Source organism: Nipponia nippon, unplaced genomic scaffold, assembly GCF_047370975.1.
Source record: "Nipponia nippon isolate SJK-2023a ecotype South Korea unplaced genomic scaffold, ASM4737097v1 scaffold_17, whole genome shotgun sequence".
Taxonomy (NCBI): domain Eukaryota; kingdom Metazoa; phylum Chordata; class Aves; order Pelecaniformes; family Threskiornithidae; genus Nipponia; species Nipponia nippon.
In genome coordinates, this window is record NW_028262333.1 from 8,075,843 (window position 1) to 8,091,430 (window position 15,588).

Genomic DNA, 15,588 nt, shown 5'->3' on the forward strand with positions numbered 1-15,588 from the left:
CAGGAAAAAAAAGATCGACTTTTTCCTCTTTTCTTTTTTTTTTTTTCCAAGACAAAAGTCCAGGAGGTTTAATTACTGTGAAAGACACGTAAAGAGGTCTGAAATTTCAGTTTCCCTCATTTCTAAGTGACACCACGAAGCGAACGAAAAGGCAGCCCAAGGCTCGGAGGGTGGTTTGGATGCGAGTGTGTTTGCAAGCACTTTTCTGTAACCGGTTTCAAATGTCCTTCGCTTCTCTTGTTACAGATCTTCTAAAAATATCAAATATAGATCTTTCCCTCATAATATTTTAAGATACTCTATTTATACATTAATTCTTTCAAAAATAAAAAGTGACACATACAGCAATTCAGTCACTCGGAGTCTTTAAAATTATTACAAAAAGACGACATCCACCCCCCAGGAGTGTGCAACAGCGTCACTTCTGCACAACAGAGTCTCTCCGCCAACAGGCTGGGGTTTCTTTCACGATTTTCTATGACAAAATATAATCATTCCAGCTCCCGACATGCCACCCGGCCAGCCCGGCTCTGCAGTCCCGCAGGGCTCCTTCTCCCCCGCGCCCCCCCTTAAAATTGACCCAAAATGGCAAGGGATTTGCAAACTTGCTTTGCCAACCACTCGCCGCATGGCCACGGAGGCACAAGCAGGGCAGGAGCAGAGGGTGGTGGAGCAGAAGGGTTCGTCCTTTGTTTTCGGTAGACCGTAGGTTGGCCACACCAACAATAAACGTCCTCTGAGTATGGAAATAATTTACCTTGCACAACCGGTACTGCACAGACTTGGCACGGACAGACTACACGCCAGGCTTCAAGCAAGGAGACCACCTAAAAAGCAACGGTGGAGAGTGGCAAACACAGCTCCAAAATGGCACATCAGCGGCCTGGGCATTCGCGAAAGCATGGATGTCTCTGTGCAATGTGCATTGGAAAGTGGAGACAGAAAACAGCCAGTCAAACAAAAGGAGTGGTATTTATCTGGAGCTGCATCTTGCTCTCCAGGAAGGAAACGCAGGCTGCACAGATCACAGATGTTTACCTCGCAAAAACCTAAATCTTTAAAAAAAAAAAAGTTTGAGAGGTTTGGTCCAAAATATTCTCCCCTCCACCGTGCTGACACCTGCCGAGTCCTGACAGCTCCCGGCCGGTACCGTGCCCGCCCTGCAGAGCCCCCTGAGCATCTCGCTCTCGCCTGCAAGAGCAGAGCTCTGCTGCGGCAGGGCAGGACGGCCACCGCCTCGCCAGGGCTGCCCCCAGCCTGCCGAGGGAAGCTCAGCCTCATGCAAACTGCTGCTGCAGACACAGCCTGTGGTTTGACGTCAGCCAAAAGCACCTCACCCCTTCCCCTGCTGGGGCGGCACGAGAAGGGGCTGGGTTGCTCCCCGGCTGCCTGGGAGAGCTTTGCTTGGGCTGGTTGGAAAGAGGGGAAGGGCCTGGGAGCAAAGGACTCCTCGCTGCTGACTGCTCTTCCTCCGGCGGGGAGGCTGATGGGTTGGGGTCCCTCAGCTCCCAGTAATGCTCTTTACAGCTGGAAACAGTCTCACTGCAGGGAGCATGAGGCTCGGTGGCTCTCTCGTGCTGGTTCAGTTTGCAGGCTCATCCCCTACGGAGCACTCGGGCTGCGGCATGGAGCTGTTGCGTTGCTGGGGTTTTTTTGATTGCTGTGAGGGCTCCCAGCTGGGACCTGGGCTCTGGGCACTGCCTGCCTCTGCTCGGGGCTGGAGAAGTCGAGCCATCTCCCCAGGACCGCTCCCCCCGCAGCCCCGGCATGCACCGCAGGAGCGCGGGAGGGGACACGTACGTTATTATCCACACAAACATTCATCTCAGTGGGTACGGGGAAGTCCTTCACCCTGCGTCGCACAGTGGCAAAGAGCAAAATGGTCTGCAGGACTCCTGCCAGCGGCTGCCATGGATACCATGTAAAGCTCAGCAGTGGCGCTTCTCACGCCCAAAGTTATAGGAACTCGACGTAGTTCTCGGGGATTAATCCTGTCTTCCCGTTGAGGGTCCCTTCCAGCCAGCCAGGCTCCTGGGATGGATGAACTTGAGGAGAGAAGGAAAAGGCAGGTTACTACAGGAGGGGGATTATGGTGTAGAGGCCGTTGCTCTTTGTGTGCTGACAATGTCGAAGTTGCTCTTGGGAGAGAGCAAGGCCCTTAATTTGTTAAAGTAAGTAAAAGGACTCGGAAAGTTGAAGTGCTCTCTCTGTCCGTGCCTGCTCCCTCACGGGACTCCTCTGCCTTTCCTTTATCAAGTGTCAGAGACCCCACACTGAAACCAGCAGAAGGACCAAGGGAGCTGCACGCCCGGTTATGGACTGGGTTTCCAAATACTAGCTGGTGCTGCTGGGCTGATGTAAGTGAAGCACTTGGGATAAAAACAGGGGCTCAAAACTTCCTCCACATTTGGGCTAAAATCTCTTTGAAGTTCGAGAGAATGTGGTTAACTCCGTTGCCTCGTAACCCTGCACGTCCCGGCCTGGCCTTGGACCAGGCTGAGAGAAAGTGTGTTAGCAAACGCTCCTGGCAGGAAAGTGAACACTGCAATCTTATTTCTGTGAAACGAGAAACCTGATCAGTCCTCAAAAGACTTACGCTCTTTCTTTATTCAATCAACTACTGAAAATTTGCTGATTTGACAGGAACCAGGGTCATGCCAATGCAGGCAGAGGAATATTCCCCACACCTCCCACGATAAATGGTGGCAAGTCAGTATTTCAGAGCTACCCAAGCTTCCCGTGACTTTCTGGTCTGCTCTCTTACACGTTGTTTGGCATCAACTGCAAGAGCAAAGCGAGCCCCTGCTGCCCTCACCCTTTGCCCACTCCCCTGCCCCATTGGCACGGTGCCCGCCCTCCTCCCCGCGTCTCCATCCGGGCACCCTCCTGCCCCAGCTCACCCTCACTCAGCTGGGGGGGTGGAACGTGTTGAAAAGTCACATTTCAGCACAAATGCGACCATGTTTCTTGAGCGCACACCAGAAATGGCACTGACCACTGCGTGGGGTCTGCGTCCCCCCAAAGCAGAGCTGCAGGGATGGGCTCTGCCATGCAGCCAGCCTCTGGCCCTCCTGCCAGCAGGTACAGGCCGCACCAAGGCTCCGGCAGAGTCAGAGTGAAAATAAATGTTTAAAAACCAAGCCTTTTTCATTCAATGGCACACACAGGTGTTCTGCTTATCAAACCAGCAGAGCAGCAGAGCTCGCAGGAGCAGGGCTTCAGGTTCCTGTGCGTGCCTCCTCTCCTACTACAGCCCCATCTATTGCAGGATGGCCATTTTCTCTGCAAAAGTCACGGCTGACAGTGACCGGGGAGGAAGATTCAGAAAGATAGAAGTGTTTTAAGTCCAAACATCTCCACGCTTTGGGAGAGACCAGTCATCACCAGTGTGGCAAAGTCCATCTCTGCTGGGTATGCCTGCACAGGAATATTGTACATAGCAATGTAGTAATGAAAAAGAATTCAAACCACAGAAAACAAACTGGTTTTAAGAGCCATGGTGTTCTGGCTCCTAGACGAAAATGTTTACCATCTTCAGGTTTCACTTGTGCCAACTTCTTTTTCCATGCCTATACTCTCTCACACCCAAGTCTTGGGGCTTTCCTATCACCAAAGGCTAAGGCTCAGAGGAAAAATGCCACCTCCAGCCTGCAAGGAAAGCCCCCAGGGGCAAAACTGCATTAAAAGCTATGGGGTTACCTCCCTTTGGGTGGGAGTAAAGGCTTCACAGTGCCCCGCCAGCGGACAGTGGCCATCAAGAGAAAAGAAATTGTAAGTGGTGTGTGTGTGTCTCTGTGTCTTCAGCCCTCTGGTCTCAGCAAACGGGCTGGGAAAGTGCTCTAACTGAAAGTCATGTGAGTTCCAGCTACCGCTTTTGACTTAAAAATCACTTATGTCCCAAAGGCAGCCAGGTACTGTCAAATAGAGCAGAGCACCTGAGCAGATAGGGAGGAGAATCTCATTCTCTATTACGGAATTACAGCACGAATGCAACACAACTTTCCTAATGTAGCATAAAACTTCAGTATCCATCAGCAGCAGCTCAGGTGGGGGGTTCATTGCTTCAGAAATCGAGGGTTTCTTCCATTTCAGAGGCAATTGCTAGTTAAAAACACAGGTCAGCATTGCCTGACCCGTGACTCTCACCTTCCCCCATTTCAGGCCTCCACGGACCCAGGATGTCCCTCCCATTTAGCGTCATGACAAGGGCATGCAACTATCAAGCGCACAAGTTCTGCTGGAAAATCCAGGTTTCGTGTAACTAAAAGGAACAACGCTATGGAGTTTAAATGGCCCTCTCAAAACATGGGGTCATTTATTATGCGGGTGCCGCTCGGTGTGGGTAACAGCACCCCAATTTCCCAGTCAGACCGAGATGCTGCTCTGCCATATGCAACCTCAGTGAACCTTAAAATCAAACAAGAACCTGTCTCTAAGTATTTCCAAGATCCATTTGCTTTCGCTGGGTTTTATAAAACCCCTTCATCATAATAATATTCTACCAAGCAGTGCTGCTTCTAACTCACTTCCCCCAGCTAATGTGAGCTTCGGCTACGCTGCTAAGCGATTAGAACATGCTGTGTATTTTTTTCCTTGAATAATCCATTGATTTTTATCTAGCAAACACAATGTATTTAATTCAAACTTGTTCCCCTCCTAGCTGCTCTAATTCCCACGGGCTCTCAAAGGGGAGACCATGTTTATTTATAAGATATCTATGGAGTTGCTTAGGAAAAGTATTTTCTTTAATTCACATGTATTCATTCTCTTCCCCTTTCTGCTATATTCTCATATATATCCCAGGGCAAAACCAGTGCATGTGGTAGCAGTTTCCCAAATGACAATGCTTAACATATAAAAGCCAAGAACTACTCGGAAAGTAGTAAAAACTCTTTTTTTTTTACATTGGGATTATATCTAAAACAGAGCTGCTTAATTCCATGGGGCACAGTCTCTTTCCCCTGATGCAGGAAACAGAAAGTCTATGTTCATTTACATCGTCTCCAAAAATCTGACTAACCAGAGCCCACCTATTCCAGCTCTCAGTATCCAGAGTAAAAAAGCATGCGTTACTTTTCCATCTCCTGCATGAAACATTATGGCAACTGCATAGAATATTTCTGGTGCTGATACTTGGAAACTAATCTCTCCTACGCAGAAGACCACTGAGGAATGGCTCTGTATATGGTAAACACTGGTGTCGGTCAACAACTCACCAGTTTCTCCCTTACATTTAGGTGAAGGGTCTGTGCCCATAGGAGGGACACGGCGTGGGCAGGCAGCCCTGCGCAGCGCACAGCACAGGCACGCAGGGGTACCTCGCTCTGCCGGCAGCGCTGCCTGCTGCGGCACAGGCAGCGTGCCGCATATTGCTGCAGGAAAGAGCTGGGACGTGTGCTGCAGGATCTTGAATAACTTCAGCAACCAGCTGGAGCATTGGGGCTGCCAGGAAGGCAAACGGTGCAGGCAGCTGGGGTCAGTGCTGGGCACCGGTCCATGCTCCATTGCCTGCCGTTGACGTAGCATGGCACAAAGGTGACACGTGACTCGCCAAACTTCTTCCTTTTATTTTCTATTTGGATCAGAGCCTGCACTTTGTACTCCCAAGCGTAGCCTGGAGGACCTCTGCATGCCCTCCATGCAAGGCTGCACCTTTCCTTACCAGCCCGCCAAAACACAGCTCTGATCTAGATGAATGCAGTCACCCACGCATGCCCTCACCTCGCGCCCTGTGGATGTGCGGCCACTTCTGCTGCCGGGGCCAAAAAACCCATCCCCCCGGGCTGGTGGCTCGGACACCACGGGCACGGGCAGGGCGATGAGCGGGATGTGGAGCGGGACCCGCTGACCCAGGCTGGAGGTGGCAAAGTGGACATCTCTGCCGGAGTGATCTCCCACACTCTGCTCCAGGGGAGAGGAGGGGAATCCTACCTATTCATGCCTCCTATTTTACATGTCTCCCTTAGGATGAAATAAATCAAGATCTCAGAAAGCCAGTTTGCACACTGATCTTAAAGAGGGCTGGATGATCGGCTGTTTTCAGCATGGATATGAAAAGTAAGGCAAGATACAGCTCAGATTTAATGCCTGTGTTTCAAGTATTTCTGCTTTCTTCTTTCATGGGATTTCTCGTGGGGGAAACAGGACAGTCATTAAACATAGGACTGAAAGAAAACCCATGAATTGAAAGTCCAAATCATTCCCTGGGTCACAGGAGGAAAACCAGTAATTTGCAAAACTTGGTGCTAAAATAAGTAATAGCCCAGTGTCCTCGGTAGCTTTATTTGTATTGCTGTTAATACTGGCTCTGTAGCATCTCACATGTACGTTACATGAAATGGGAGATGCTGTTATAGAACAAGTGTCCATTTTGAAGTGAAGGGGATTTCTCCTGCCTACCTACCGCCCAGGCTAAGAGCAGCACTCTCGGCACCGCTTCCCTGGCAGGCCAGGTGGGTGGCTGCCAGCGACAGGCAATGCCACGGTCGTTAGAAGGAAGCTAATTTGATGGTGTGTTGCAAACACCCCCAGTTCGTATCCCTCACCCTCCCACCGTGCTCTGTCCTTGCTCTGCAGCAAACCCTGCTCCGGGCTCAGCTCCAGGGAAGCCCAGCACCAGGCGCGGAGCAAGCACAACTCCTACAGCACCGGGCGCAGCTCTCGCGATCCCGCTTTCCCGGCACGGTGGGAACTGCAGCCCCAACATCGCGCTGAAAAATGAGCCCACCTCATCCCGTTCCCACGAGGTGCCTGGCACTGCCCCATGCCCTCCCTCCGAGTCAAGGACTCACCGTTATCAAACACGGTGCCTGCCGTGAAGGAGAGCTCTGAGTCGTGTTCTGCTTTACAAGCATACAAAGCTCGGGCTTTCCGCAGTGGTGAGCTGCAAAAAGAAAGCATTTATTGCTATAAAAAATACTCTACTCATATACAACAGCACTGCCCTCCTCACAGCATCAAAGAGGGGTCCACGTAAGTGGTGCACGTTGAAGAGGGGTCCAAGGACCTCTACACTTCTACAAGGGTCCAAGGTTATGCTGCTTGGGGGAGGAGTGAGGAAGACACTAGAGGAGGCTAAAGGCTCTCGGGGATGAGACCCCAATTTTCACCGCACTGCAAATCCCGGTCCAAGCCCAGCTGGCACCGCCAGAACCAGAGCCCACGCCCAGTGCCCACGCAGCGGGCAGCCCGGAGCCAGGGGCCCCCGGAGAGCTCCAGGCGCCAGACGGGAGGAGGGCAGTGGGGAGCTGGAAATGTTTTGTGGGTCTCTGAAGGGCCATAACTGACTGGAGGGCTGGTGTGGAGCGATGGCGGGCAGCAGGTGCCGGCAGCAACCCGCTGCCCACCGGCCCCGCTCGCTGCCAAACCCATCACTCTCTGAGCGCAGCTGCAACTACGAGGAGAATTTTGCAAGGAAGAATTAGCACTTGGGGAAGGGTATTTCAAAACAGAAAAACAAGTAGGTCCATGAAGAATTTGCTGCACTTCTTTAGAGACTGTACCTGAAGATAAAAAAGATTTAACAACCATTAGATTTTACTGGGGAAGTGTCAGTGTGCCCACACTGCGGGGGAGTGAATTAGAGCAGAGAGAGCCAGAAACGGAGCAAATCGCCAGCAGACGCAGGGAGAAAATGAAGGACCTCAGGACCCCACCAGCAAAGCACAGGCACGCAGAGCTGTCCCCTGCGCCCGGAGCCTCCCACCCATCGTTTCCAGGTTTGGGCTTGAGGAAGACTGGTGGGAAGCTGGGACACTGCCGGGCCGTGGTGATGGTGACAGTGCAAACCTGCCCAGGCGCTGGGCCCTCCAACCAGCCAGCTGCATCCAGCGCTGCAGCAGGCTGCTCGGCTATGGTATGGCAAAGTGATGGAAATGGCCCCAAGACCTGCTGGGGTAACGAACAAGGTGCCACCATTTCTCAGTTCAGCAGTTTCACCAACTTTTATCTTTCCGAGGACTTGAACTTGTTCTGAATTCTCTCCGAGCAAGCCCAGGGAAGCAGCACACTTTCACCTCGTGGCAAAAGCGGTTCACCTTCACACAGAAACCACAAACCAGGGAGGCTGTGAATGGTTTTGGTTTTGCTGTGAAGAGAGGCCTGAAGCAGAGGTCTCTCCTCTCTGAATCCCAGCTGCCTGACACAAGCAGCCGCCACACACTTAGAAAACCAGGATGGGCAAACACTCCTCCTGCTCCAGAGAGGGTCCCTGCCTCCAGCAGGGAGGCACCGCTCACACACAGTGCTTGGGGAGACTGTCAGATGAAAAACAAAAGGTATTTTCGGGCTTACTACCTTGAATTATTCAAATTGTTGTTTTTCTCTGCCAAAATGACCTCTGCAGCCCAGTGTCCCTGTGGCCCCAGCCTGCCCACCAGCTGCTCGCCAGGCTGCAACTGTGCCCTTCAGAGCCCTACGGGGCTTTCAGGGACTGAAATGCTGGACCCCAGCAATCCCTGACATTAGTTTCTGCCTCCAAGCATGGCACAAGGCCAGCAAAACACTCCAGAGTTTCACCCATCTGCCCTTGTGAGGTTTCGGGGATGATGAGCCTCTCTCCCCCAGAGGAGGAAGGCTGCTCAGATGGTATTATGCCATTGTCAGCCTTTGCAGATGCAGAGCAAAACAAATAAATAACCCTGCCAAGCAGGCAGCCGTTGTACGGGCAGCATTTCTATGGCTGTAGGTGTGGAGGAAGAGCTCAGTCAGTGCCTGTAATGAACAAACAGGTTTGACACGTCTCCCTCAGAGGAGGGATCGCTGCCCCGGCCCCGCGCGCCTGTGCCTGCCAAGGGGTTGGGAGCCGCACTCTGCTGGGGACGACAGCGGCCTCCTGCTCCCCTGTGCCAGGGGTGGGCTCGGAGGAGAGAAATCCTGTCCGAGGGCACCACACACACAGACCAGAGGCGATGCTGCCCTGGCTTCCCCTGCGTGAGCATCCCCCAGCACCTGCAGCGCAGGTCCCAGACGCTGCCTATGGTGCAGTCACAGCACGACTCTATCTCCAGTGCCAAAAGCCACAGGACCCCCAGGCAGCGCCTGCTCCCGCTGCGCCGCAGCCAGCAGCATATCGCACCCCAGGGCCCATGGAAATCTTCTCTTAGTCTGTCTGTAACTTTCAGGACCGATTTACCCAGCGATGCCCAAGTGCCTGAGACATGGGCACAGGGCAGGCAAATGTCTGTGTCGCACCATGTCCTTTACCCTCCTTAGCTTCCAGATAAGAAAAGGGAATTGGCCAGAAAATGAGGTATGACAGCGTTTTACAAAGGCTTGTTATTCCTTGCAGCAGCCGGGAAGGCAGTACACGTCTTACCTGTTGCAGAGAGGAGTAAAGCGAACCGCAGACAGCTGAAATGGCTGGGCAAAACCACAGAAACCACCAGCGATGCCGAGCACCATGAGTGTGACCTGCGAGCGCTGGCTCCTGCTTGCCCAAGCACGGCAGGCAGCAGGCGCCTGCCAGGGGGCTCAAAGGAGGGATTCAAAGGGTCCCCTGGGGCAGGAGATGCTTGAAAGCTCCTCTCTTGCTGAGTGCAGATAGCTGTGTTGGGGGAGTTTGAGCAGGATGCAAAGGGAAAAGGAAAGTGAAGTGGGGGAAACCGAGTAAATTAAACAGAAAATAGCAAAAGCAACAAAAAGCAAAGCAAATTCTGCAACAGACCTGATGGGGGATGAGTCGCTGGACGTAGAGGAGGTGGGCATAGGACTTGATGGCGCGGAGAACATGGGCCAGGACGGTGAGAGGGGTGACGTTGGGCTTGGATTCTGAGGGCTGCAAGACATAACCAGATACCTTATCAACGTGCAACCACAGAAACAAACAGCAACCAAGAGACAGTCAGACGACATCCGACGATAGCAAGTGCCTTGGGAATATTCAGAGCATGAGACATAGCTACGAAATGAAGTGCCAAGACCTTGGGAAACGTTTCAAGGCCAGATCTGCATTTCTCTGGACAACAAGAGCTGGATCTTCCAATTAACCCCTGCTCCATCATCCCATCCAGCGAGCCCCATACCCCGTATGCGGAGGGCTGTCTCAGTGCTCACCGCTGGCAGCCCAGCCACTTACCTGCTTGGTTTATTCCCCCCAGTGCTGCCAGAAATGATCGATGCTATTTCTGGACGTTAATGATGCCTGCGAGCAGCCTCCATCCCCCTTTTGTATGTCAGTTGTTGCGGTATCAGAGCTTGGGCCCCAATCCACAGTGCCCAGCCACGACCACCTGTTTACATTTCTAACCAAACGGGTCTCGGAGGCTGGGAGCCCGGAGGAGTTTGTTTATCTACAGGACAGAGCCAGCCAGGGCTGGCATTTCCATGCTATCATCTGTCTGAAGACAACTAGCAGGAGAAAAATCTCCAGCCCACATCACCCTGCAAGGGTCAGCAGCATCAGAGGGCTGTGCTGGGACCCCAGCGCGAGCCGGCCGCCTTATAGGTCATGCAAATGGCTCACATCGAGGTAACCAGGGCTCCAGGGCTCCTGCCATGCTTACACAATCATCACTATAAAAATTTCATTGATTTGGTTTCCACATTTTACGTTGAAGAACTCTTTTCTCCCTCTCATGCAAACTGCTCTTGATTCCTCACTTTTAAGTTACTGCTGTCAACTGAAGCTGAATCAAGTTACTGAACTAGTAAATGCATGCAGAAGTCAAGTGAGAAGTGTTTAGTTCCTTCAAAACTGTTTGATTTAGGTCATTCTCAGGTTTGCCAAAAAGCAAGTATTGTACTAAAATACCAATCTGAGTCTGATTCATCTTATACTGCTTCTATGCTTATCAACTCATCTGTATTCTCCATTGAATTCAGATTGTAAACTCCTGATAAAACATCAGAAAAAACTCTCCATGCTGAAAATGCCTCTGTAAAAACAAGAAGTTTTGTAAAAGCATCATCATTTATGGCTTTTTTCCTGAGAGAGGGATGGTACCTCTGATCACACAGGTCTGCGATGAGGTGGGGATAGGGTGCAACCTCACAGACAACCCCCAGGCCATCCTTGTCCCTGTCCCCATCCTCATCCCCATCCCTGAGCTGGGGGCTCCCGAGGGAGAGGGAGGGGAAGGGATACAGAGCGCGGGGGGCTCCAGAGCATGCAGTAACAGTGGTTTATGGGTCCCACCAGACCAAACGGACATTGGAGGGAGGGAAAGGGCTGCACCAGGACTAACAGCATGCCAGAGGCCATTGCTTCACCTCTTCTCCCTCATCTTGGGGAACTGGCACTTCTCTGAGGGGAATGGGATGAAGTTGCTGAGCTGCTTTCTGACAGCAGCAGGGTAAGTCCCGAGGTGGAGGGAAAGGTGCTCCACAGGCAGAGAGGGGCACTGTCTCCCTCTCAGTTCCATTCTGTAAATATAATTCATTTCAAATACCTGTCTGGGATTATAAAAACGTTTTCTGGATATGTTTAACTCAGATTTCCTCTTGTCACTGTGCGGTGCGCAGTGATGTGCCTTCTCCACGCTCGAGGAGAAGCCTCCTGAGGAGCATGGCTTGGACCAGTAGCCAACTTGGAAAAAAGAAAACCCAACCTCCAAAAAGGATGAAAGCAACCCCCTCCCCTCCAAAGCAAACAGGAACGTGGCAGCACCAGCACACACACACTGGCACGAAGCACGGGCAGGCCCGTGTTGGGGCAGCGGCCAGGGGAGCCTACGCCGCCTCTTAAGCCTTTAATAAAAAGATGAAGTCTCTGTAAAAAGGGTAATGGGTTAACCCATGATCCTTCAATACCTATTAGATCACAACAGCAGAACTTCATTGTTTCAGCCCCTGGCTCCTGCCCCTTAAGCCCAGAATGAAATGTTTCATATATTAACAATGAAAAGAATATAACAAACATTCTTCTTCCATTTCAAACTGAATGTACAACCTCAACCTCTATTATTTAAAAGAAAAAGAACCAACCTCCCCCTACATCCAAGAGGGTCTCCAGGAAATCTTTATGATTAATCTTGAATTTTGTGGTTTCTTGTAATTTTCTTCTGCTCAGTTTGAGTTACAATTTAGAACCTTAAAACTAAAATGTCACTCTTGGCACACCAGCTTTCCTCCAGTTCATGCATCTGTGTGACCATCACCCTGAAGCCTTCCTCGCCTGCACCAGGCTCATCTCTGGGTATCTGGGCCCTCCACCAGCGCCAGCACTTGCCAAGAGGCCGGTGACTCTTGCCGGCGGTTCCTGCGTGCCCTTCCACGTGCCCATGAGCGAAGCTGGCAGATGGTGCTCCCTGGCATTCTCTGATGGTGACAACTCAAAATTGAAAGGATAGGTCTGTGGATTTGGTCCAATTTCTAGGGGGAAAGTGTCCATGTCATAAATACCACCACCGCAATGGCACCTAGAGGACACTAAAGAAGGTTAAATTGTTGGCCTGAACTACTCTGAGGTCCGTATCTGCTTAAGGCCAAACTCTTGGCTTCTTTACTCCTCACAGAAGCTGTCACTGAATTCAACAGAAACTAAGGATTTCCCCTCGTAATTTCCAACTTGAAACAGAAGGAGGTGCTACAAAGACCACCAAGTTAGCCCAAATTGCAGAAATTAACCCTTCAAGCACCAGTTCTTCCATCTTCTTTTTCTTTCTAGCAGATGTAGTTTTCTGGCCATTTGTGATGATGTCCTGCCTTCCCTTAACGCAGCAAGCTATATAGCACATAATGGCAGGTAATTTTGTTTTATTTTATCTGTGCATAAGCATGCTTCTGCCCTCTAATGGAGAGAGCATGTTAAGTGCATTTGAAGACATGAAGAGTGCTCTCCTCTGGGCAGCAGGAACTAGAACATTTCCTTCACTGTTAGTACTGCAAGAAGAACCAGTATTTTGGAAGCCAGAGCCCGTTGGTTGTAATACCTGTATGCAATGTTCTCGTGCTCTATACAGTTAAGCTACTATAGCGAGCCTCCAAGATGGTACAAGTCTGCATGGCAAATGGAATATGAGTGCATGGGTTTATCACCTGGAAGGAAGATGACCTGCTAGGTGTGCCTTTCGTGTTACCATGGCCTCTCACCATTCACGTAGACTCCGCCATCCTGGTGATCTCAAAAAGCTTTTCATCAAATGTGCGTCACTTGCTCCGTGCATGGATTTTCTATAGGCAAGGAGCGTTACCTTGGGAAGCAGACCTCCCAGCCTCCAGCCCCCAGCTCCAGCGAGGTTCCTCTCCACTGGTCTGCAGGGCAGGATGAGTCCTAGGACACCTTAGACACCTCTAGCCATCAGTCTGTCTTCTTGCTGATTACAAACCCAGTGGGCAGCAGTCTCTAACAGACCGCAAAGACCCCATGCCAGGGTAGGAGAGTGCAAATGAATGGCACAGCACTGCCCTTCTCAAAGAGGAGCTTGGCCCATGGTCAAGGTGGGCCTTGGAGGGGGCGATGAGCTGGTGACCAAAATGTGGCTGGGCTTGTGCCCCTGAGAGCAGCTACCAACACCCACCAGCCCTCCGACCGTAGCTCCCACCTCCTCTGCGGGCAGCGGGCTGCGGGTGCAAGAGGACGTCTCGCTGGGTCTGCCAGTGATGGTGTGCCTGCATCGTGGGATGGCCACCGCCTCCACTACCGACCCCCGTCCTCCTCACTGCACGACGGAAGGAATATCCAACCGCACAGGGCTCCGGGACTAGAAATTCCCAACGCACTTTTTGAGATTAAATCATTTTAAAAGAATGCAGCTCTCGCTACTTGTAAAGTCGGCTCTGTCGTCGCTCCACCAACTGTGCAGTCTGCTACACTAATTACAGTGCGTATTGCAATCAATAAGATTCTCAAAGAGAGCTATTTCTGCGATGATGCAGTAAAAAAGCCTTACAGCAAGAACTGGCACTTGGGCTGGCCTTTATCTAAGAAGCTATCAATAACGTGGAGCAGGATTTTAGTGTCTTTGGATCCTTGGTGGCAAAGAAAACACTTTCCGTGCCCACCATAACAACTGAGAGAATTATTAACTAATGACAGCATGTGGATTTTTAAGTATGAAGACCATCCTGTTTCAATCAGGTGGCTCACAGAAGAGATGAACGTGGTCCTACGATGACCGAGCTACCCCTGCACAGCCTCATGGTCCTGCTCTGCAAGTCTTTCCTGCACATTTCCTCAAGAAGAACAAACGGACGTTTCAGGACCCCGCCTGAGCAGGCCTTCCCAGCACCTATAGACCGCGGGGCTACGATGCGCACGAAGGGTTCATCTCCCTTCCGTGAAATACAGGTATTTATTTTCAAGATACTGCGTGAGTATCGCCTTTCTGAGCTTATGCGATTGCAAGACCTGAGTCCTGTCTTGCTGGAGAAGTCAGTGCATGCAAGCGAACAGGCTATTCTGAGGTCTTTGGCATTTTGGAAAATGGTTTTCTTGTAGGATCCAATTTCCTTTCTGTTTCTCATGGAAAGAGAAGAGGTGGTGAGAGGCTTTGGGGAAATGTTGGCTGCTGCCTGTGTTCAGTTCTGCCTGCAGAAAGCAAATGTCATCTGGACCTTTTTTTTCCTTCTTCTTACTCTGGAGGGCTTTGCGAGGGGCTCTTCCTGTTGGGTGCATAGTGGGAAACAAAACAGAGAAAAAAATGCTAAGAACCAAAAATACCAGAAGCAAGAAACAAAGAAGCGGATAAAATTAGAGTCTTCCGAGGCGGGTATGGACTTTTCCCCAACAGAAGCAGGAGAGGGAACTCCACAAGTCTGTAGCCCAACATGTCCTGAGGCTTTCGCCCTTCCTGCCGGTCCGTCTGCGCCCCTTAAAAGCAGCGGCCGTGACCTGCAACCAGCGAGGAGGTAAAACTGCCCTGGGAAGAGCAGGGTGCAGGAGGACATCGTGTCGCAGCCGTCGGCCACACCAGCTGTGGGGGCACCTGCGCATTCAACGCCTGTCTGCCCCTTTGCCAATCCCAGTCTTCCAGCAAACAAGGGTACTTAGAAATGTATTTAGAAGCTCAATGCTCCTCCCTGCTTCCCGTGCCTGCTGTACACACCGCCTTTCCCGTTCTGAGTTTCGTTTGCTGTCTGAACATGCGAAAAAAGCAGCAACTCTTGTTTCCAGACTCCAGTCTCCTTTCCAGTTGCTGTAGCTAAAAAATCTCTTTTCTAATCCCTTCTCATAACCTCTCTCTTTTCAATTCTTCTTTCTCTGCAATCTGCCTACCCAGACTGCCTCTGGCACTTTCTTTACACAGCTCAAGTCCTAAAGGCATTTGCAGGTCTGAACAGTTATTCTCAGCAGGGTTTCCAGACAACTTCTGCTGCTTTGTTCTTCTGGCTGAGAGGACATCAGTTCCACTTCAAAAATGTTTACAACTTGTTGTTTATTTTTGTGGAACTCAGGGCTATTTCTGACACAGAACATCTAACAGCTATGAATGGGCATGGTCTACTGATGAATTAAAGCCCTTTCATGAAATCACCTCAAGAATAAATAATATTCCCATTCTGACATTATCAATACCTGACTGCATTAAAATACATCAAGAAGTACCCAACCCTTTAACTCCTGTTCCATTCCTGTGAAACAAAGCTGCAGAACATAAGATTCTTCTCAAAGCTAACCAGAAAAAAAAAAACCACTATTAGAGTATCATT

General features: G+C 50.9%; 1 protein-coding gene across 8 annotated transcripts in view; it reads right to left on the reverse strand.

Moving 5' to 3' along the window:
* Positions 1-282: 282 nt before the first annotated feature.
* The window catches only part of ARHGAP26 (Rho GTPase activating protein 26), a 150,209-nt gene continuing 134,903 nt past the window's right edge, over positions 283-15,588 (reverse strand). For 5 of the 8 annotated variants that reach the window (XM_087753848.1, XM_087753843.1, XM_087753842.1 and 2 more), the window contains 3 exons: positions 9,665-9,775; positions 6,792-6,883; positions 283-2,045 (listed from right to left, as the gene is read on the reverse strand). In XM_087753848.1, the coding sequence (XP_087609974.1) occupies positions 1,986-2,045; positions 6,792-6,883; positions 9,665-9,775 (263 nt within the window). In that variant the 3' untranslated portion in view covers positions 283-1,985. Of the gene's footprint in view, positions 2,046-6,791; positions 6,884-9,664; positions 9,776-11,922; positions 14,542-15,588 lie in introns of those variants that run through there. The other 3 variants (XM_087753845.1, XM_087753847.1, XM_087753849.1) reach the window with 2 other exon arrangements.